Below are 22,247 nucleotides of genomic sequence, written 5' to 3' on the forward strand. Positions count from 1 at the left end.
ATAGAGGTATTTAAATTTATGAAGGAGACAGATAGAGTAAATGTAGATAAGCTTTTTCCACTGAGGGAGGTGAGATACAAACCAGAGGATATGGGTTACAAGTGAAAGGGGAAAAGTTTAGTGGGAATATGAGGGGGAACTTCTTCACACAGAGCGTGGCTGGAGTTTGGAATGAGTTTCCAGCTGAAGTGGTGAAGGTGAGCTCAATTTTAACGTTTAAGAAGAATTTTGACAGGTATATGGAGGGCTATGGACTGGGTGCAGGTCAGTGGGACACACCATACTTAACAACGCTGTCAACGCACAGGCAACAGCTTTGACCTAGACCCAAGATCTTTCAGTTTGTCCACACTGCTAAAGAGTTCTCCCATTAACGTTGTATTGTGGCAGGTCATTTACAAAAATCACGGAGGATGGGTCCCAGAACAGATCCCTGCGAACACCACTGGTCACTGACCTCTATGCAGACTACAAACCATCTACATCCACCTTCTGCCTTCTCTGGGCAAGCCAATTCTATATCCACAAACCAAAGCCTCCCTGGATTCCATGTGTCCTTACTTTCTGGACAAGTGGAATGGGTTGCACCCGAACTTGAGGGGAAACGATATCCTGTCAAGGAGGTTTGCTAATGCTGTTAGGGGGCAGGGGTGGGGGGGGGGGGGGTGTTCAAACTACATTCACAGTGGGAAGTAGGGATACCTGGTAGGAAATTTGTGTGGAAGGTCAGACAGCCACTGGGATGAGTTGCAATGCAACTAGGGGATGGGCTGCACTAGACTTGGTGTTATGTAATGCACCAGAGGTGATTAAATATCTGAGAGGAAAGAAACCATTAGGGGGTAGTGATTACATTATGACTATTCAATTTGAGATTTAACAAGAGGCCCTTTTAAGCTGCCGTTTAAAATGGGGTTAGCCCGGTTAGCACCCCACTCACGTGGAAGCTTGAAAGGGACCGACCCGATCAGTGTGAACCTAATCAAACCGGGTCCCTGACCTACCTCAGAAGTAGTCAGGGAACCCAGTTACACTTACCTAGGTCACGTCCATCAGCAATTTGAACAGGAAAATTACCTGCCCGGTTACTCATGTGATATCAATGCTTGCATGCTGGTGTCACAGGGAAACCCCTAGCTGAAGTGCTGCTGCGATCGGGGGGAGAGAGGGGTTGCTGCCACGGGGCCCAGGGTGGGTGGGTGGGGGGAGGAGAAGAAGAGGTTTCTGATGTGGTGGGGGGGGCACAAATGAGGGGAGTGAGGTCGCTGGAGGTCCCATGATCAGCGGTAGAAGGATCGCTGCCTCGGGGGTGGGGGGGGGGGTTTCTGTGAACTGCCACTTCTTCAAAAGCCACTCCATTTCATAGTGACAGATCAATGTTCATGGCAGCAGGACATTACTGAGGAGGGGGGTGCGATTGATGGGGTGGGTGTTGATTGACGGTGTGGCTGACAACTGATTTGGGGTTGGGGAGGAGGGTGACTGACTTTAGGGTTGGTGATTTTACGGTCGGCAGTGACTGATGGTCGGCGGTTTGGGGAGGAGGGGTAGGGGAAACTTACCGATGTTCTGTGACTGTGTCATCGCAGGGGTGGGATCCCCCTTAAATCGTCGGGTTGGCGATTTAATGGGTTGATCCCCCTGCAGTTTAAAAGGTGCTCCAGCACCATTTCCCCAGTAATCGCACCTGGGTCCCAGGTGATGCAGTTTAAAAGAGCCTAAGGTCAGATGTGTTGGTATTTTAGTGGAGTAAAGAGAACTTCAGTGACATGAGAGAGGAAGTAGATTGGAAGGAAGCACTAGGAGGGAACATGGCAGAGCAACAGGGATGGAGTTTCTGCAAGAAATAAGGAAGGTGAGGATAAATACATAACAGAAATGAGGAAATATTCAAATGGAAAAATGTCAGGGGAAGTCAAATCCAAACAAAAGCAAGGCAGACAAAGAAGCAAAATTAGTGGGAAGATAGAGGATTGGGAAGTTTTTAAAAACTTGCAGAAGAAAAGACTAAGTATGAAAGTAGGCTAGCAAATTACATCAAAGAGAATACAAAAAGCTTTTTCAAGTACTGTAATAAAGAAGAGGTGAGAGTAGTTTATAGGACCTCTAGAAAATGACGTTGGAGAAATGAAAATGGGAGACAAGGAGATGACAGAAGAAATACATGAATAATTTGCATCATTCTTCACTGTGGAAGTCACCACCAGCCTGCCATATGTTGAAGGGTATCAAGGAAGGGAAGTGAGTACAGTTACCATTTCAAGGTGCTCAGAAAACGGAATGGTCTAAGGGTAGGTAAGTCTCCCGGACCAGATGGATTACATCCTCAGGTTCTGAAAGAGGTAGCAGTAGAGATTGTGGAGGCATTGCCAGTGATCTTTCAGGAATTGATAGATTCTGGTATGGTCCCAGAGGACTGGAAATTCACAAATGTCTCCCCATTATTCAAGAAGGGAGGGAAGCAGCAGAAAGGGAGTTATAGACCAGTTCAACTGACATCAGTAGTTGGGAAAATGTTGGAGTTGATTGTCAAGGATGAGGTGACGGAGTACTTGGAGGCACAGGACAAGACAGGGACAAAGCCAGCATGGTTTACTTAGGGGAAAATCTTGCTTGACAAACCGAATTGAAATTCTTGGAAGTGACAAACAGACTGGATAAAGGAGATGCAGTGGATGTGTGTTTGGATTTTCAGAAGGTCTTTGATAAGATGCCACACATGAGAATACTTTACAAGAGCCCATGGTATAACAGGAAACATACTAGCGTGAGTAGAGGATTGGCTGCCAGTTGCGAGTGGAGTTCCACAGGGGTTGAAGTTGGGGCCGCTTCTTTTTATATTGTATATTAATGATGTGGATGATGGAATTAATGCTTTTTTGGCCAAGTTTGCAGCTGATACGAAGGTACATGGAAGAGCAGGCAGTGATGAAGAAACTGGGAGGGTGCATAAGGACTTGGACAAAATAGGAGGATAGGCAAAGAAGTGGCAAATGAAATACAATTTTGGAAAGTGTAGTCATGGAAGAAAATATAAACAGGCAGATTATAATCTAAATGAGGAGAAAATTAAAAATGGCCAGATGCAAAGTGACCTGGGAGCCCTCATGCAGAACAGCTTGAAGTAAACTTGCACATTGAGTCAATGGTGAAGCAAGAAAATGCAATGGTGACAATTCAAGAGCAGGGATGTAATGATGAGGCTTTAAAAGGCACGAGTGAGACCTCACATAGAGTATCGTGAGCAGTTTTGGGCTCTTCATTTAAGAAAGTGCTGATGATGGAAACGGTTCAGAAGAGATTCATAAGGATGATTCCTGGAATGAAAGGCTTATCATATGAGCATTGTTCGACAACTCTTGGCTTGTACTTATTGGAATTTAGAAGAATAAGGAGGGATCTCATTGAAACATTTTGAATGTTGAAAAACATGGATAGAGTAAATGTAGAAAGGTTGTTTCCCATGGTGGGAAGAGGGCACAACTTTAGGATTGAAGGACATCCACTTAGAACAGAGATGTAAAGGAATTGGCCAGTGGGTGGTAAATCTGTGCCATAGTCATTGGGTGTATTTAATATTTAAGGAAGAGACAATAGATTCTTGATTAGCCAGAGCATCAAAGGTTATGGGGAGAAGGCCAGGCAGTGGGGCTGAGTGGTTCAGCTCATGATTAAATGGCGGGGCAGACTCAAAGGGCTGAATAGCCTAATTTCTGCTCCTTTGTCTTATGGTCTATCAATATTGCATACGGTTTAGGGCTCTAAAAGTTGTCGTAGCTGAAGTGTGGTCATGGGGATGAGTTCCTATTGCTACATAAATGCTCTTCATGGCGCGCATCTCAAACAGCCTCTGACAACCAAGTGCAACTCCTGGCCTTCACATGTGGCATAGTTATTATGCCCAGCAGAGCTGTTCTCACTGTCAGGAGAAGGGTCAAAGGCAGGCCACTGGCACCTTGAAACCAGTTGCTCTGTGTATGTTGGGCTTGTTAACCATGGATAGTAACTCATCTAGGAGAGGGAAAACTCTGGAAAAAAAACCTCCTTTGCCTTGTGGCTATACCTGAAAAGGCTTTGGGAGTAAACCCCAAGGAAAAATCCAGAGTCCGATGTTCATTTTGACCTGTCGGGGGGCGGGGGGGGGTGGGGTCCTACTGCATGGACAATAGATGGATCACCATACCAACTCTGCCTTGGCTTGCACCTGGAGAGGCCACTCCAGCTTCACTTGGTGCAGTACCCATGAGTCGACCATGACTGACAGAGGCCACACACACACACTGCACCAACTGCCTATGCATATTCCCTTTCCCTCCCCTGACAGTCACACAGCTAACTGCTTCCTGTCTCCAGGATGTAACTGCCTCCTTATAACTCCTGTCTATCAGTCCCTCTGCCACCTAAATGATCTAGAGTTCATCCAGTTCCCTAATTCGGTCTATGCAGAGCTGCAGCTGGATACACCTTTTGCAGGTGTCGTCATCAGTGACTCTTGTGCTGTCCGAAATTTCCTACATCCTGCAAGAGGAACATACTACCTTTTTATTCAGAACCTGCCTGTCTTTTCTCTTATTGCTGATGAAGGGCCCGGCCTCGAAACATTGGTTACCCTTTACTCTTACGATTGCTGTGTGTTTCTCCAGCACTTTTGTGTATTGCAGGTTTGAGTGAATCAGTACATTAAGAATCAAGAACTAAAGGATCACCAGTGAAAGATCAGGATGGACATCTACGTGTAGAACCAGAGGAGATGGGGAATATCATGTATAAATGTTTTGTGAATATATGTAATGTGGAGCAGGATAAACAGATTGGGGGGAGGGAGGTAACTAAAGATAGCCTAGGACATTGCTACATGAGAAGTGAAGAGGTGTTAGCAATCTTAGATCATATCAAGGTGGATAAATATTCAGGTCCAGAACATTGTAGGAAGGCAAGATGGACATTTTTGGGGGCCTGACAGAAATTTTTAACTTATCACTGAAGATGGGACAAGTTCTAGAGGACTGGAGGGTGGCAAATATGGTGGTATTATTAAAAATGGGCTGTTAGGATAATCCTGGTAACTACAGATCTATTAATCTGATGTCAGTGGCGAGGAAACTGCTGGAGAGATATAATCAATCAACATTTGGATAGCCAGGTAAAAATCAAGGAGAGTCAGCATAGATTTTCACATGGGAAATCATTCCTCACAAACTTGATAAAAAATTGTTTAAAGAGACAACTGAGAAGGTGGACGAGGGAAAGGCAGATGATGCTATTTTATGAATTTTAATAGAGAGGTTATGTTATGTTGGGTTTCTACTATGTCTTTCTACATAGTAGGTTGGTATCGAAGGTTACGGCATATAGGATAGGAGGGCAACTCCAAAAAAAAAAAAAAAAAAAATTTGGCTTGGTGATAAAAGTCAGAGAGCAGTTGTAGAAGGCAGTTTTTCAGACTGAAGGACTGAGACCAGTGGAGTAACTCAGGGCTTGGTATTACGAGCTTTGCTTTTAGTAATGATGTGGACGAGGATGTTTGTGGCAAGCTAAGTTTGCTGATGACACAAAAGTATGTGCTACAGTGGACAGTGAAGAAGATTACCTAAGTTTACATCAATGTGTAGACCAGATGGGAAAATAGATTAAGGAATGGCAGATGCAGTTCAACTCGGAGAAGTGCAAAGTGTTACATTTGAGTAAGAATAATTTTGTTAGTGGCAGTGAATGTTATGGAGCAGAGGGACCCAGGGCTCCAGGTACATGACTCTTTAAATATGGTGGTGCAGGTCGACAGAGAAGCGAAGAGAGTGTTTGGGTTGCTTGCCTTCATCGGTCGCATCATTGAATGAAAGTGTTGGAAGAATGGGCAGATCGAATACAATTTAGGGAAGTGTATGGATATGTACTTTGGTAGAAGGAATAAAGGCACAGATGATTTTCTAAATGAGGTGAATGCAAAAAGTGGAGGTTCAAAAGGACAAGTTTATGTGTGCGCCTGCAGGTGCATACAGAAGAGTATTTGCCTTTTCTTTGTGTCCCAGGATCTGATGCACAAGATTGTCTACCTAATGTGGAATGATTGGAATAACAAAGTCCGCCAGGCAGCTACACAAGCACTCGGAGCCTTGGGGCTGGGGAAGAAAGTTCATGATGAGCTCAGGTAAGAGAGATACCTTGATCTTTCAGGTGTGTGGAGAGCCCATTCTGCCTGTCCAATGACACATGTATCCTCTGTGTATCTCTGCTCTGAAACTTCAGTCTTTACTAAGTTTTGATTTGTGTTTAGCATCTGGATCTTTCAAGCTATTTTTATTACAAGCTATAGACTGTCATAGATACCAAGTCAGAAAAGCAGTTAGAACATAAATGTTATGATGAACAAAGGAACAAGTTCTTCCTCCACTAGATTCCCATTAACCAGGTGATCTCCTGTTCAGTGAGATCCCTGGAGTCTCCCTATCAGAGATAGTGTTTATTCTACCCAACCAACAACCTCCCAATCCCCACACCAGCCCTCCCTCCTGACCCCACAACTTAATATCACACCCCCAAGACTTGTTAAATTGCACAACCCAAAGATCATGGGCTCAACTCCACCTACTAATTCCTAATCATTCATTCCACTACATTCAAAGATCTATATGTGCCTTAAATAAATTTAATGAAATACTCTTTTATTCAGGAAGCAGTTTATCCTCATCCCTGTCCTAAATCTACTTCCCTAAATCTTGAGGCTGTGGCCCCTCATTCAGGTCTCCCCCCCCCCACCAGTGAAAACAATCTCCCTGCTTATCTATTCTATTATCTCCTCCTTTCTTACTTTTATACATTTCTATAAGATCATCCTCATCCTTCCAAACTCCAATGAGAAGAGGTAGGTATGAGAATCAGATGTACAGAGAAAGATATTCAAGGAGGTCCTTAATGCAAGATTCTAATGCCTCCTAGCATTCTTTGACCCCTGACCATTGGGATGCATGAATTTCATGCATCAGCTTTGTACAAATGTTAGGAAAGTGGACAACCTCACAAGCTTCCCAACCAGCCACCCTCTGCCCTGTCTGTGGAAGGGCTGCATCTCCCACGCTGCCTTCATCAGCCATCTCAAATTCCACAGATCAGAAGTAGAAGCAACTTGTCTTCCAAACAAGGGGCTTCCTAAAGAAGGTGAGGAATGAGAACTGGGTTTGAGGGGTGAAAAATGGGAGAGAGTTGATGTTATTAATTTGCGGGATTCATGAATGCAGGGTAAGATGCATACTTGTGTTGCAGAGAGAGACTGGAAAAAGGGGACAGCAGGACACGAATCGAGGCATTGTCTTGCATTGGCCAGCTCGGGGTGATGACGGGGAAACTGATGCCCAGCTTTCTCGACTGCTTCAAGGATGATTTCACTGGTGTGAGGAGAGAGGCGTGCCTAACGGCTGGTTTGCTGAAGTTAAAGGATGAGAAGGTTCAGGGAACCATAGTGCACCCACATAACACACGAGGCGGGGTGCGGCAGACAATGCTCATCTCCATCAGGAAACATGACAGGAAACAAATCTTTTTTGTGACTTGGTCCATTTACTCAGTCCAGTTATTCATTCTTTATTTGCCCAAATTTACCATTGCAAATTCCACATACACATTTCCTGTATGTGCAAAGAATTATGTACATCACTTAAATATGTTAAGGTCTTTCACTTAAAGGCATTGGTCGCGTAGCAGTTTGTGTAAAGCTGTTACAGCACCAGCATTTGGGACCAGGGTTTGACTCCTGCACTGTCTGTAAGGAATTTGTATGTTCTCCCCATGTTTGCATGGGTTTTCCCTGGGGTCTCCAGTTTCCTCCCACCATTCAAATGTTGATCAATTGGGCAGCACGGCCTTGTAGGCCAAAATGGACTGTTACCATGCTGTATGTCTGAACTTAAAATCCTGTCCATAATACACTAGTACAAATGTCTGTATTTAATTCCTAGCCAATTGTTTCAGACTTGGATCCATAAAGCTTCCACCTTGGGACAGAACAAAAGAGGGACATTTTGTTGTTTAACAAAAAATGTAAAATTTAAGGCAGTGTTCAGAGACTATCAGTATATTACATCAATACAATTCCATTAGTTTCTAAATGGCACCAAATGTTTACGCTTTTTTTTAAGTTCGTTTTAGCAATTGTCTTAACTCTACATATGTCAGTGATCTCTGATCAAAGATGCATTGACCATTCTGTGTTTCCCAGCCACTTCTTCATCCCACTTGCCAGGGTCTATGATCACCTGATAAACTTGTTCTTCCTTATTTTACTTCCCTAATTATTCTTCCATGGTAGCCAGGTTGTCCTTATTCCCTACTTTCTAATTTTCAATCCCAAAATGCCCATTTCTTTTCTTTTTCACAATCACAAGAAAAAGGAACAGAAGCAGGCCATTCAGCCCATCAAGTCTGCTAAGTTCTCACATCTAGTTCCAAATTCTGGCCTTTTCCCCATATCCCTTGATACCTTGACTAATGAGATACCTATCAATCTTCCCCTTAACCTCCCCCAATGATCCAACCTCCACTGCTGTCTGTGGCAATGAATTCCACAAATCCAGACCCCCGGCTAAAGAAATTTCTCCTAATCGGTTTTAAATGGGCATGTTCTAATTCTAAGACTGTGCCCTCTTGTTCTGGATTCACTCACCAAAGGAAACATCTTATTCACGGCTACTTTCTTCAATCCCTTCAGCATTTGAAATATTTTTATGAGATCCCCTCTGATTCTTCTATACTCCAATGAATAGAGTCCAGGAGCCGCTAAGTGTTCCTCATATGGTAGTCCTTGCATTCCAGGATTCATCCTGGTCAATCTTCTCTGTACTTTCTCCATCATTACATCCCTTCTCAGATAAGGGGCCCAAAACTGCACACAGTTCTCCAAATGAGGTCCCACCAGAGCCCCATAGAGCCTCATCAATACCTCTTTACTCTTAGACACTATTCCCCTTGAAACGAATGCCAACATAACATTCGCTTTCTTTACTGGTGATCCAACCTGGTGATTAACCTTTTGGGTATCCTGCATGAGTACCCCCAAGTCCCTTTACACTTCTGAATTTTGAATTTTCTCCCCATCCAAATAATAATCTGCCTGTTTATTCCAAGTCTCTCTGCAACCTGTTGGTTTCTTTTTTTTAAAATTTTTTTTTCACACCATAAATCACATTAACCATGGTACACACTTTTTCCTTTTCACACATATACAGTGCCATTTTCTCCCCCCCCTCTCCCTCCTCCCATCCCACCCTCCCTACCTCCCCCCTCCCGTCCATTTAAGGTATACAATCTAGGATACATTAAACCAGTCAGACAATGTTGTCATTCAATAAAAATACACCAGAAATTCTACTGAGTCCATTCTTTTCATTTCCTTTTCCTTCCGTTAACTTAGGTAATGATTGTCCCCGGTAGCTTTTCGCTATTGTATTTAATGTAAGGCTCCCATATTTGTTCGAATATTTCAATATTAAATATTAAACTATATGTTATTTTTTCTAATGGAATACATTTATTCATTTCTATATACCATTGTTGTATTTTCAAATTATCTTCCAATTTCCAGGTTGACATAATACATTTTTTTGCTACGGCTAGAGCTATCTTAAGAAATCTTTTTTGTGCATCCTCCAAATCAATTCCAAATTCTTTGTTTTTTATGTTACTTAGGAGGAAGATCTCTGGATTCTTTGGTATATTGTTTTCTGTTATTTTATTTAATATCTGATTTAGATCTTCCCAAAATTTTTTTACTTTCTCACATGTCCAGATTGCATGAATTGTTGTTCCCATTTCTTTTTTACATCGAAAACATCTATCAGATACTGTTGGGTCCCATTTATTTAACTTTTGAGGTGTAATGTATAGCCTGTGTATCCAGTTATATTGTATCATACGTAACCTCGTATTTATTGTATTTCTCATCGTTCCGGAGCATAACTTCTCCCATGTTTCCTTTTTTATCTTTATATTTAAATCTTGTTCCCATTTTTGTTTAGTTTGACCATTTGTTTCCTCATTCTCCTTTTCTTGCAGTTTTATATTTGTTATAAATCTTTTGATTAACATTGTATCTGTAATCACATATTCAAGGTTACTTCCCTCTGGCAAACTCAAACTGCTTCCTAATTTATCCTTCAAGTACAATCTCAATTGGTAATATGCCAGCGCTGTATCTTGAGTTATATTGTACTTATCTTTCATTTGTTCAAAGGATAAGAATCTATTTCCTGAAAAACAATTTTCTATTCTTTTAATCCCTTTTTTTTCCCATTCTCTAAAGGAAAGGTTATCTATTGTAAAAGGGAGTAACTTGTTTTGCGTCAATATTAGTTTTGGTAATTGATAATTTGTTTTATTTCTTTCTACATGAATCTTCTTCCAAATATTGAGGAGATGATGTAATACTGGAGAACTTCTATGTTGTACCAATTTTTCATCCCATTTATATAATATGTGTTCAGGTATTTTTTCCCCTATTTTATCTAATTCTAATCTGGTCCAATCTGGCTTTTCCCTTGTTTGATAAAAATCTGATAGGTATCTTAATTGTGCGGCTCTATAATAATTTTTAAAGTTTGGCAGTTGTAAGCCTCCTTGTTTATACCATTCTGTTAATTTATCTAGTGCTATCCTCGGTTTCCCCCCTCTCCATAAAAATTTCCTTATTATTTTCTTTAACTCCTTGAAGAATTTCTCTGTCAGTTGTATTGGCAATGCCTGAAATAAGTATAATATCCTTGGAAAAATGTTCATTTTAATACAGTTTATCCTTCCTATTAGTGTTAGTGGTAAATCTTTCCAATGCTCTAAATCGTCCTGTAATTTTTTCATTAGTGGATAATAATTGAGTTTATATAGTTGGCCGAGATTTTTGTTTATTTGTACACCTAGGTATCTTATTGCTTGCATTTGCCATCTAAATGGTGATTCCTTCTTAAATTTTGAGAAATCCGCATTATTCATAGGCATTGCTTCACTTTTATTTATGTTTATCTTGTAACCCGACACTTCTCCATATTCCTTCAATTTCTTATATAATTCTTTTATTGATAGTTCTGGTTCTGTTAAGTACATTATAACATCATCCGCAAATAAACTGATTTTATATTCCTTGTCTTTTATTTTTATTCCTTTTATATTATTATCTGTTCTTATCAATTCTGCTAGTGGTTCTATAGCTAACGCGAACAATAAAGGTGATAGTAGGCATCCCTGCCGTGTTGACCTGCTTAAGTTAAATTGCTTTGATACATGTCCATTTACTGTCACTTTCGCTAACGGTCCCTTATATAATGCTTTAACCTGTTGGTTTTTTCAACACTTCCTACTCCACCACCTATTTTGGTGTCATCTGCAAACTTGGCCATAAAACCATTCAATCCATAATCCAAATCATCAATATACATTGTAAAAAGAAGTGGTCCCAACACCGACCCTTGCAGAACACCATTAGTAATCAGCATCCAACCAGAACAGGATCCCTTTATTCCCACCCTTTGGTTCCTAACAGCCAATGCTCTACCCAATCTAATATCTTTCCTGTAATTCCATTGGCTCTCATCTTATTAAAGCAGCCTCTTATGCGGCACCTTATCGAAGGCCTTTTGAAAATCCAATTACACAACATCCACAGCCTCTCCCTTGTCCATCCTACTTGAGATTTCCTCAAAAATTTCCATTAGGTTGGTCAGGCAGGATCTTCCCTTCATGAAACCATGCTGGCTTGGACACATCATATCGGGCATTTCATAACCTCCTCCTTGAGGATCGACTCCAATAACTTTCCAAATACTGACGTCAGACTAATAGGCCTATCATTTCCTTTTTTCTCCTTCTTTTCTTAAACAATGGAACAACATTTGCCACCTTCCAATCCTCCAGAACCACGTCAAAATCTTTTGATTTCTGGAAAATCAATTCCAATGCCTCGTGGGTGCACCTCATCCGGTCTGGGCAACTTATCTACCTTCAGTCCATTCAGCTTACTAAGCACTGTCTCCCTAGTAATCCTAACTGTACGTAATTCTATTCTGAGACCTCTGACTGTCAGGTATATCACTATAGTCTTCCTCAGTGAAGACTGACTCAAAATACTCATTTAGTTCCTCTGCCATCTCTTTGTTACCCATTACCATTTCTCCAGTATCAATTTCAATCAGTTCTATATCTACCAGTGTCTCTCTTTCACTCTTCATATATTTAAAAAAACTCTTATTTGCCAACTTCTTTTCATAATTCATCTTTTCTTTCCTAATGATTTTCTTTCTCTTTCTGTAAGTTTTTAAGTTTCCCAGTCTTGTTTTCCACTAATTTTAGCTTCCTTGTCTGCCCGGTTTTGCTTTTATTTTAGCCTTAACTTCTCTTGTTAGCCATATTAGTGCCATTTTTCCATTCAGAATTTTGCTTTTTCTTGGACTATATCTATCATGCGCTTTCTTTATTTCTTATAGTAATATCATCCAATTCTGCTCTGCCGTCTAGCTTACTTTTCCATTCAACTTGGGCCAGTTCCTCTCTCATCCCACTGTAATTCCCTTTGTTCCACTGAAATATTGACACCCCTGATATCAGCTTCTTTTCAAATTTGAAACTGATCACTATTTCCTAAGGATTCCATTACCTTTAGTTCCCTAATCACCTTAGGTTCATTACACATCACCCAATCCAAAACTGCCGATCCCCTGGTGGGCTTATCAACAAGCTGCTCCAAAAAAGCCATCCCATAGGCATTCTACAAACTCCCTCTCCTGAGATCCAGTACCTTCCTGACTTTCCCAATCCCCTTTCACGTTAAAATCCCCCATAATTATTTTGACATTTTCCTTCTGACACACGTTTTCTGTCTCCAGCTGTAACTCGTAGTCCACTTCGCAGCTGAAGTTTTGGGGGCTGTATATAACTGCCTTTTACTCTTGCCATTTCTTAACTCAACCCGTAAGGACTCTACCACTTCTGACCCTATGTCTCTTATTTCTAGTGATTTAATATCATTACTTACCATCAGGGCCACGCCACCCCCTCTACCTACCTGACTATCTTTCCTGTACACTGTGTACCCTTGGACATTCTACTCCCAATCACATCCTTCATTAAGCCATGTCTCAGTGATGGCCAGTCATATCTTTCAAACTGTAGCTGGACAACCATATATAACCGTTTACAGTGCAGAAGCAGGCCATGTCGGCCCTTGAGTCCGCACCGGTTCACTTGAACAACTCCACTAGCTCAACCCTCCCGCTCTCCGCCCATAACCCTCCATGTACACATCCAACCTTCTCTTAAATTACAGAAGGGTCCTTGCTGCAACTATCTCTTTTGGAAGATCATTCCATTCTGCCACCACTCGCTAAGTGAAAAAGCATCCTCTAATATTTCTCCTAAAGTTTTTCCCCCTTACCCTTAACATGCCCTCTTGTTCCAACCTCCCCTGTCCTCAGGGGAATAAGTCTGTTTATGTCTAGTCTATCTATTTCTTTCATAATTTTAAATACCTCTATCAAGTCCCCTCTCAGCTGTCTATGTTCCAGTGAATAAAGTCCCAGTTTTTTAAATCTCTCTCTGTAATCCAGATGCTGTAAGCCAGGCAACATCCTTGTAAACCTCTGCACCCTCTCCACCTTATCTCTATCCTTTCTATAATTTGGACACCAGAACTGAGCACAGTATTCCAAAACAGGCCCCACCAATGCCTTAAATAGCTGCAGCATCACTTCCCAGATCCTATGTCCTATAGAAGGGGTGGCCAAACTTGCTTAACATAAGAACCATAAACTTCAATGTTTGAGAGCCGGAGCAATCACACGATCACAAGCCACACCCACACTCACTATCGTTCAGGTGGCCATAATACCCGAATGTAAAGTCGCTTAAAATACCCAAATGCGGCTGTCGGGAGGCCACCTGAAAGCAGAGAACCCATCCCTGAGTTGAACTTACTCAACCCACCTTGGGGAGGTATATTCTCCATTTCCCAGTGCTCCCCCTAGGCACCTGAAAGCAGCAGCCTGAAAGTGGCTCGCCGCTCTCAGGTGCCTAGCAAGGGGCGGGCTGATGACAATCAACCGGTGACCCAACTCCCCACGCCTGACAGCCCCCCGGCGTGGGATACAGGGGCTGTGGCTGCTGGCGTGAGAGGTTGCCCACCCCGGTACAGTTTTGTTGGGGAAAGTATTTTACAATCCTTGTCTTGCAAATCATCCATTTGCAAAATGCTGATACACTGCAGATAGTGAAGAAGCCCTAAAGAAGTACCCTCCCCGCTGCGGACACCTACCGTATGTGGCTTGTGGTTTGGCCACCCCTGCTCTATACTATGATTTATGAAGGGCAGCATACCATATGCCTTCTTAACCACCCTGTCTACATGGGAATCCACCTTCAATGAATTCTGTACCATAACCCCCAGGTCACTCTGTTCCTCTGCATACCTCAATGCCCTCCCCTTAACTGCATATGTCCCATTCTGGTTATTCTTACCAAAATGCAGCACCTCGCACTTGTCTACATTAAATTCCATCTGCCATCTTTCAGCTCACTCTTCCAAACAAACCAAAACCTTCTGTTATCCAAGAAAACCTTCCTCACTATCCACCACTCCCCTATTTTTGTATCATCTGCATATTTGCTTACCCAGTTAACCACCCCCTCCTCTAAATCATTAGTATAAATGATAAACAACAAGGGACCCAGCACTGATCCCTGAGGCATTCCGCTTGTCACAGGCTTCTAACCTGACAGACAGTTGTCCACCATGACTCTCTGCTGTCTATCTTCCAGCCATCTCTGAACCCATGTCACAATCTCTCTACTAATCCCTAGTGACTGAACCTTCCTTATTAACCTTCCATGCGGAACCTTATCAAAAGTCTTACAACAAGGTCATCTACTTTATTCCTAATGCTCCGTGCATTTAGGTACATACCCTTAGACCAGTATCTGTTACCGATCTTGCTGTATTTCTATTGTACAGCAAATTATCCTGACTTTTCACCTGCCTGTCCTTTTTGTCTTCCTTGCTGCTCATTATTTTTGACTTTTTTCTAAATTCCTCTTTCTCGACCCTAACACCTTGGTTCCCTTCTACCCTAATCTCTGCAATCACATTCTGATTCCCACCCTCCTGGCAAACTAGTTTAACCCCTCCCCAACAGATCTAGCAAACTTGCCTGCTAGGATATTGATCCCCCACCAGTTCAGGTGCAGCCCACCTTTTTTGTAGAGGTCAGACCTTCCCCAGAAGAGACCCCAATGATCCACAAATCTAACCCCTGCCCATTGCACCAACTCTTCAGCTATGCATTCATCTGCCACAACCTCCTGTTCCTACCCTCTGGCACAAACAGCAATCCTGAGATTACCACCCTTGAGGTCCTGCTTTTTAACTTCATTCCTAACTTCCTGTATTCCCTCTTCAAGACCTCATCCCTACTCCTCTCTATGTCATTTGTCCCCACGTAGACCTCAACACCCGGCTGCTCGCCCTCCAGAACGCTATGAACTCGATCAGAGACAATCCTGACTGTGGCACATGGGAGGCAACTTACCATCTGGGAGCCTTAATCTTGTTCACAGAATCCTAATCCACTTGTCTAACCAACAAGTCCCCAATCACCATTGCTCTCCTTCCCTTCTGAGCTGGAGTGAGGGCCAGCCTCTGCACCGAATATGTGTCCACCTGGTTGGTGTCTCCAGCAACAGTATCCAAAACAGAATACCTGTTGCTGATTGGAATGGCCACAGGGATGCTCTGCACTGTCTGCATCTTCACCTTCCCTCTCCTAATAGTCACCCAGCTACCTGCCTGCCTCCTGAATTTTTGGGATGACTGCCTCTCTGACACTCCTGTCTGCAACTACCTCTGCCTCCCTCAAGATCCACAGTTTATCCATCTCCAGGTCCCTAACTCGGGTTCCATTATTCCCTATTATCTGTGTTTAATTTCGTGTCTGTAAATATCTGTCCCTTATTTCTCATCCCAAATTGTTGCGACTGAATGTGGTAGACATTGTCCCCTTCAAGAGGGAGTTAGGGAAAAGGAGAGCAAGGCTACCAGAGTTGGTGCGTCAGAAGGCTTGCTCTGGCACATACATGATAGACACTTGGGTTCCTTCTGTAATGAATGGTTACAGCCACATGACTTCCTACTTCTGTGATGCAATGGTACTAGAATTTCCAGTCCAAATTTCCCATCCTTAGTTTCCCCATTTGTAATGTCCCAATCCCTTCCACCAATTATCAAACCCAAAACAGAAAAAGATGAAACACACCTTGTCACAACTGAAATAGAAACGGATTCTGTCTCCACAGATGCTGCTATATCTACAGCATTCCTGATATTTTGTTTACACTTTGGATTTTCAGCATCTGCAGTTTTTGACTATTTCCCATGCCATCTGTCTGTCCTGATTTTCTGTCCAAATTGCCTGTGCCCCACTACCTATCCCTAGTTGCCCACCTCTAATTTTCCATCCATGACTGTCTGTCCCCAGTTTCCTGCCCCAATGTTCGAACCTGATTTGTCTGTCACTAATTCTTCATTCATAAGTTCATTTTTATTTATTCCTGAGTTACTTATCTAATCCTTAATTTCCACCATACCAAATTCCTAATTTCTTCCACTTAATCACCTTTCTAACTACCTGGTGGATTTGTCTGTCCCTGATTGTTTGTCTAGAATTGCACAGACTGAACTTGAGTAGCCATATACATGACGCTTGACAGATGTTAGCTGTCATCCATTGCTGGCCAATAGACCATGGTCCATGACAACAGTTTTTGGTTGAGAGTTGGGGTCTTGAGAAAACTGGGAAAGGAGCAATAAATGCCGAGTAATTCTTCACTGTCATTTTCAGGTCCTTGATCACCTCCTACGGCTGATGCAGTCTGACCATATCTGGAAGGTGAAGGCCTATGCAATAAAGGGTAGGTGTGTCCAAATTGCTGCATTGATATCTACAAGCAGAACATTTCCATCTCACCTTAGAGGGTTCAGCCCAAGAGCCCATGCATCCCTTCCCCTTGCTTTCAATAGGACTATGGTATATGCGATATAACGTGAACTCTCAAGCTAGGGCATGCATTGTGCATTGAGTCTGGGCAGGCCTGCAAAGTGAGGTTGTACCCTTCCTTTACAAGATTCTGCCATATGGACATTGAAGTGTAAGGATGAAGAGGATGGATTAGGAGGCTGGATTAAGAATCTCCAGTGGTTGGAGAAGGTTCATGGGAAACAATCACTTCTGCTGGACTGGTGAAAGGGCAAGGAGGAAAGTAGACATTACAAGATTCATGCATTTTGACCCACTGGTTTAAACTTGTAGGGGTTGCATATGGACAAACAGAATATCCCACCAGACCCAATAGCTCCCTGCACCTTCATACTGATGTGGCTGCTACTGTATTTGTCTGTAGTCTTCTGCTGTTTTTTTTTAAAACATGGCAAGAGCTCTCATGGGCACAGCTGCTCTCAAATTGATTTCCAGTTCCTGGGCTGTCTCTCCCTCTCCAAAGGATCTGTGGTTTCTAGGAGAAAAAATCTGCAGGAGAAACTGGGTTGAGTGGCACCATTGGGGTGGTGGGGGTTGGGGGAAGAGGAGGAATTATTGGTTTCAGGTTGAGACCCTGCAACAGGACTGAGAATGGAGAGGAAAGATTCCTACTATAAACCTGAGAAGACAGGGAGCAGTAGGGGTGAAGGATGACAGATAGATGAGCTCAGTAGGGGTATTGGGAGACAGGAGGTAATAGGTGGAAGCAGACGTGGGAAGGTTGGCTGAAGGAAGAGACGGTTGCTAGAGGGTAATGCGGGGATGCAAAGGCCACCAGTGCTGAAATCTGAAGGAAGGTGATAATGGGAACCATTGGGGGAAGAAGTGAATGGCTGATGGAACCAGGTAGGGGAGGAGGTGGGTGAAAATTGTAGGGAGTAGGTGGAATGGAAGAGGACCAGGAGAGTGGAAGACACAAAAGGGTAAGGGTTGCCTGAAGTTGGAAAATTCAATGTTTATACCAATGGGTTAGGGATCAACTATCCAGTCAGAATATGAAGTGCTGCTCACTGAAGTACAAGTTGGGTTACATTGGGAGTGGAGAAGGATCAAGGGTGGGAATAGGAAGGGGAGTTGCAATGGTATATAACCAGGAGCTCAGGATGGTCAATGAGGACAAAGTGCTGCTGTTCAATGAAGTGATCACCCACACTGTGTTTGGTGTCTCCAATGGAGAGGAGGCCATATTGAGAGCACTGAATGCAGTCTGTGAGGTGCCCATGAGTGTCTGCCTCACCTGGGAGGGCTGTTCACGTTCCAGGATGGAGGAGGTGCAGGGATCATTGAGAGATGGGGTGGGGCGAGCAGAGCAGGGAGACATGGGTGGAGTTGTTCCCTCAGAACCGAAAGGAATAGGTAGGGTAATGTGTAACTGCTGATAAAATTGTGTTGGAGCTTGGCAGAAATGTCTAAGGATGATGTGCTGAATGTGGATAGGGTGAAAGGTGAGGGCTGGGGGAAGAAAGGGTGACCAGAACTGCAAGGAATGTCCATTAACCAGAATGGAGGAGAAGCCATGAAAAGCAAGGACATTTCAGATATCTTGAGTTGGAAGACTTCACCTTCCAGATCAGACGCAGCAGAGGGAGATATATAGGCTATGCTGATGGGCAGTTTGTCAACTGAGAAGGAAAGAGACCCAGAAAAGGGAGGGAAGTATCAGAGCATCCAAGTGAATTTGAGAGCAAAGGGGAAATTAGTAGCAAAGATGATAAAATTAATGAGTTCCATGTGCATGCAGGAAGCAGCTCCAATGCAGTTGTTGAGGTAGGGGAGTTTCTCTCTGCTGTGTCCTTGCTCGTTTTTATGGATGTGATCAAGATCTGATAACTAGGTCCAGGTTCTGATACCATCCACATTGATTCTTATTCCTTGGTCCTGAATGGAGAAGCTTTAGGAGCCATTGGCTACGTGACTGAGGAGCTGAAGGACTTGTTACTTTGGGCACTCCATTATGAGAACGAACCTGGCATCCGAATGGAAATCTGCAACACGATTGTATCCTTGAACCTGCAGGATCCCAAGGTACAGGCAGTTTTAAGAGAGCGCCTCCTGGTGGAGAGTGACCCATTGGTCTGGAAGTAAGTGTTGGTGTTTCAAGTATGATCCAATGCTTGGCCAGCTTAGCTGTATGAAAAGTAACTTCCCAGCAAATGTACTGACAGATAGACACATTCTAATACTCTGGTTTTGCTGCACTTTCTTTGGCCCAAATCCAGGCAAATGGGACTAGCCTGGTCAGAATGGATTAATTGGGTCAATGTCCATGCTGTTGAAGTCTAAGGCCACCAATACCTCCTTGATTCCAGGACATCGCAACTCATTTGCTGCAATTCCTTTGCTCCTATGACTTTTCCACAGTCAGGAAAAATGACAATTGGAGGCATAGAGCATGTAAACAGTCCCAAAATGTCTCATACGCACAAGCCCCATCTGCTTGTGTTTGTATCCCTCTAAACCCATCCCATCCCTGTATCTGTTCCATCTCTTTCTTAAACATTGCCATCGTACCTCCCACAATGACCTCTCCAGCAGCCCTTTCCAAATTCCCACCACCCTCTTGTCAAGTTCCAATTAAATCTCTCCTCACCATAAACCATGTCTTTTGGTTTCCATTTCCCTATTCTAGGCAAAAAACTGCATTCACCTGGTCTATTCCTCTTATAATTCTGTACACCTCTATGAGATCACCCCTCATTCTGCACTCCGGTATAAAACTCCAGCCTGCTTTGGATCACTTGATTTTTATTGCCCAATCAGCTTCCTGCTGATCTGAGTTTTTCAACACCAACTGCCTGGGTCACCTGACTCCAATTGCCAGGTGCAGCCTTCAGATAAAATCCCTGCTAAAGCCTGCTACAACCTCTCCCAATAGCTCAGACTACTAAATCCTGACATTTTCATAAATCTTCTTTGCAGCATGGTGACCAAAAATGAACAAAGTTCTCCAAATGAGAGGGGTGACCTGAAAAGGGCTCAAGCCAAAAATGTGGATTGACTTTTACTTTCTATGGATGCTGAGCTTCTCCAACTCTTGTGCACTGCACAGTATTCCAAATAGGGGCTCACCAACATCTTATACAAATGCAACATGATCTCTCAAATCTCTAACTGGTGAAAAGACCATGTTTCAAAATATTCATTTTTTAATCTCACCTAACCACACAAGGAAGGCCTTTAAGGGGACCAATTCTCTTTCGTGCTACCCTTTCTTCATATTACACCTGTTTAATCACTTGATCTTCCTTTAGTCTGCTTGGCAGGTCCATCTTGTGTCCTCTTCTGCCCTTCTGATTTCCCTTTCAAGTGTAATCTCCCCATTGCAAGTCTAACCTTCCCTGGTGATCAGACCCACACAATGTTCCAGGTGTGGTTTGTGTGCATCCAAACACCAATTTAGGAAATACTCCAATTAACATCACAAAAGTTTGAATAAAATCTTGGAGCCATGCAACACTGAGCTTGAACCTTGGGCCTCCTTACCCTTGCCAACCTTAATTCCATTCACCAGCACTTGGCCTGTAGTCTTCTATACCCTAGGGATACAAGTCCTTGTCTAGATACTTAAATGCTGTTTCCAGAGGATCATTGGAATGTGGAACATTTTTTACCTCTAATTATAACCACCCTCTTCCTTGGATTCCCTCTAAGGGTAGAACAAAAATAACCCCTTACTCTAAAATCAAATTATATGGCACCACAGCACAGAAACGGCCCTTCAGTCCATCTAGTCTGTTCTTAACTATTATTCTGCCTTGTTCCAATGACTCTAGCTCTAAGCATTGTTCCCTTCCCTGCCTGCCTCCACATCAGCTGATAATTTTAATGTAGCTGACTTCTTAGCCATTGCCCTTTAAATTCAACCATCTTCATTCCCACAGTCTGCTCATGAACATTACCATCCTACCATCCTGGCTCTAAAGTTGTTTACCACACCGGCTACTCAAATTCAAAGCAATAGAAAGAATATCATTAATCTGGAAAGGTCGCAGGCTCCTGTGGATTTAACTGACTGATGGGTCTAAGTGTTAAGTGAAGGCTGGGACTCTTTTCCAGGACCATGAGAGAGACCTTACAAATGTTAATAAAATGATGAGCAGTATAGATTTAAGGTGAGAAAGGAAAGATTTAAAGGGGAAGGGCATCTTTTTCACACACAGGGAGGTGGATTTGTGAAATGAGCTGCCAGAGGAAGGAGAATGTTAAAAAGATTTCTAGATAGGTACATGAAGAGAAAAGGGATAATGGGCTGGACACAGGCAAATGGGACCTACTCAGATAGGCACCTTGGTTGGCATGGATGTGTTGGGTCGGTATGTTCCCCTGCTATACAAGTCCCTGTTTGATATACAGAAGTGCTGGAGAAACTGAGCAGGTCATGCAGCATCCATAGGAAGCAAAGGTATACTATATCACCCATATTTTGGGACTGAGCCCTACATCAAAGTATTAGTAGAAAGCAGTAAATGTTTGAGTGAAAAGATGGGAGAAGGAAGGAAGAAGGGGCGGGGGAGAAGCACAGGCCATAGATGGACATGAGTGGGAGGGCAAAAGAGAAAAAAGCTCTAGTGATAATAACCACCAGACACATCTTCCCCTGTGCGCCTTCTGCTGGGACTGCTTGCTCTCTGACTCTCTCATCCACTCATCCCTTTCCAGAAATCACCTCCTTGGGACCTAGCCCTGTCACTGCAGGAAATGCTCCATTTGTACCCCCACCTCCTCCTTCACAACCAGAGGGCCCCAAACAGTGCTTCCAAGTGAAGTAACACTTCACTTGTGAAATAACACTTCATTTGTGAAATCTGAAGGGATCATCTACTGCATCCAGTACTCCCGTTGTGGCCTCTTCTACATTGGAGAGACTGGACACAGACTGGGAGAAGGTTTTGCTGAGCATCTTTTCTCTGTCTGCTCAATATTGTGAACCACACATTTCAATTCCATGCCCCATTTTCACACTGGTATGTCTGTCCATCGCCTCATGCACTGCCAAATTGAGGTCACCTGCAAATTGGGGGACACCACTTAATATTTCCATCTGGGCACTCACCAACCCGATGGCATTCACATAGACCTCCAGTTTCTGTTCTTCCCTTCTGTCTCTCTCTCTTTTCCTTTATTCCTGTTTCCTTTCCTCCAGCTCCCCATCCCTCCCCCATCACCGGCTTTTTTTCGCTTCTGCCCTCC

The 22,247-nt window shown here is 43.1% G+C and overlaps 1 protein-coding gene across 1 annotated transcript in view; it reads left to right on the forward strand.

Annotated features, from left to right (window-relative positions):
- Nucleotides 1–22,247, forward strand: part of heatr4 (HEAT repeat containing 4) — a 96,267-nt gene that overhangs the window by 69,969 nt on the left and 4,051 nt on the right. The window contains exons 12-15 of the mRNA XM_069915539.1: nucleotides 6,030–6,148; nucleotides 7,261–7,441; nucleotides 16,863–16,932; nucleotides 18,949–19,138. Coding sequence (XP_069771640.1) covers nucleotides 6,030–6,148; nucleotides 7,261–7,441; nucleotides 16,863–16,932; nucleotides 18,949–19,138 — 560 coding nt within the window. The remainder of the gene's footprint in view (nucleotides 1–6,029; nucleotides 6,149–7,260; nucleotides 7,442–16,862; nucleotides 16,933–18,948; nucleotides 19,139–22,247) is intronic.

This window comes from Narcine bancroftii, chromosome 2 (genome assembly GCF_036971445.1).
Source record: "Narcine bancroftii isolate sNarBan1 chromosome 2, sNarBan1.hap1, whole genome shotgun sequence".
In the NCBI taxonomy this organism is placed as follows: domain Eukaryota; kingdom Metazoa; phylum Chordata; class Chondrichthyes; order Torpediniformes; family Narcinidae; genus Narcine; species Narcine bancroftii.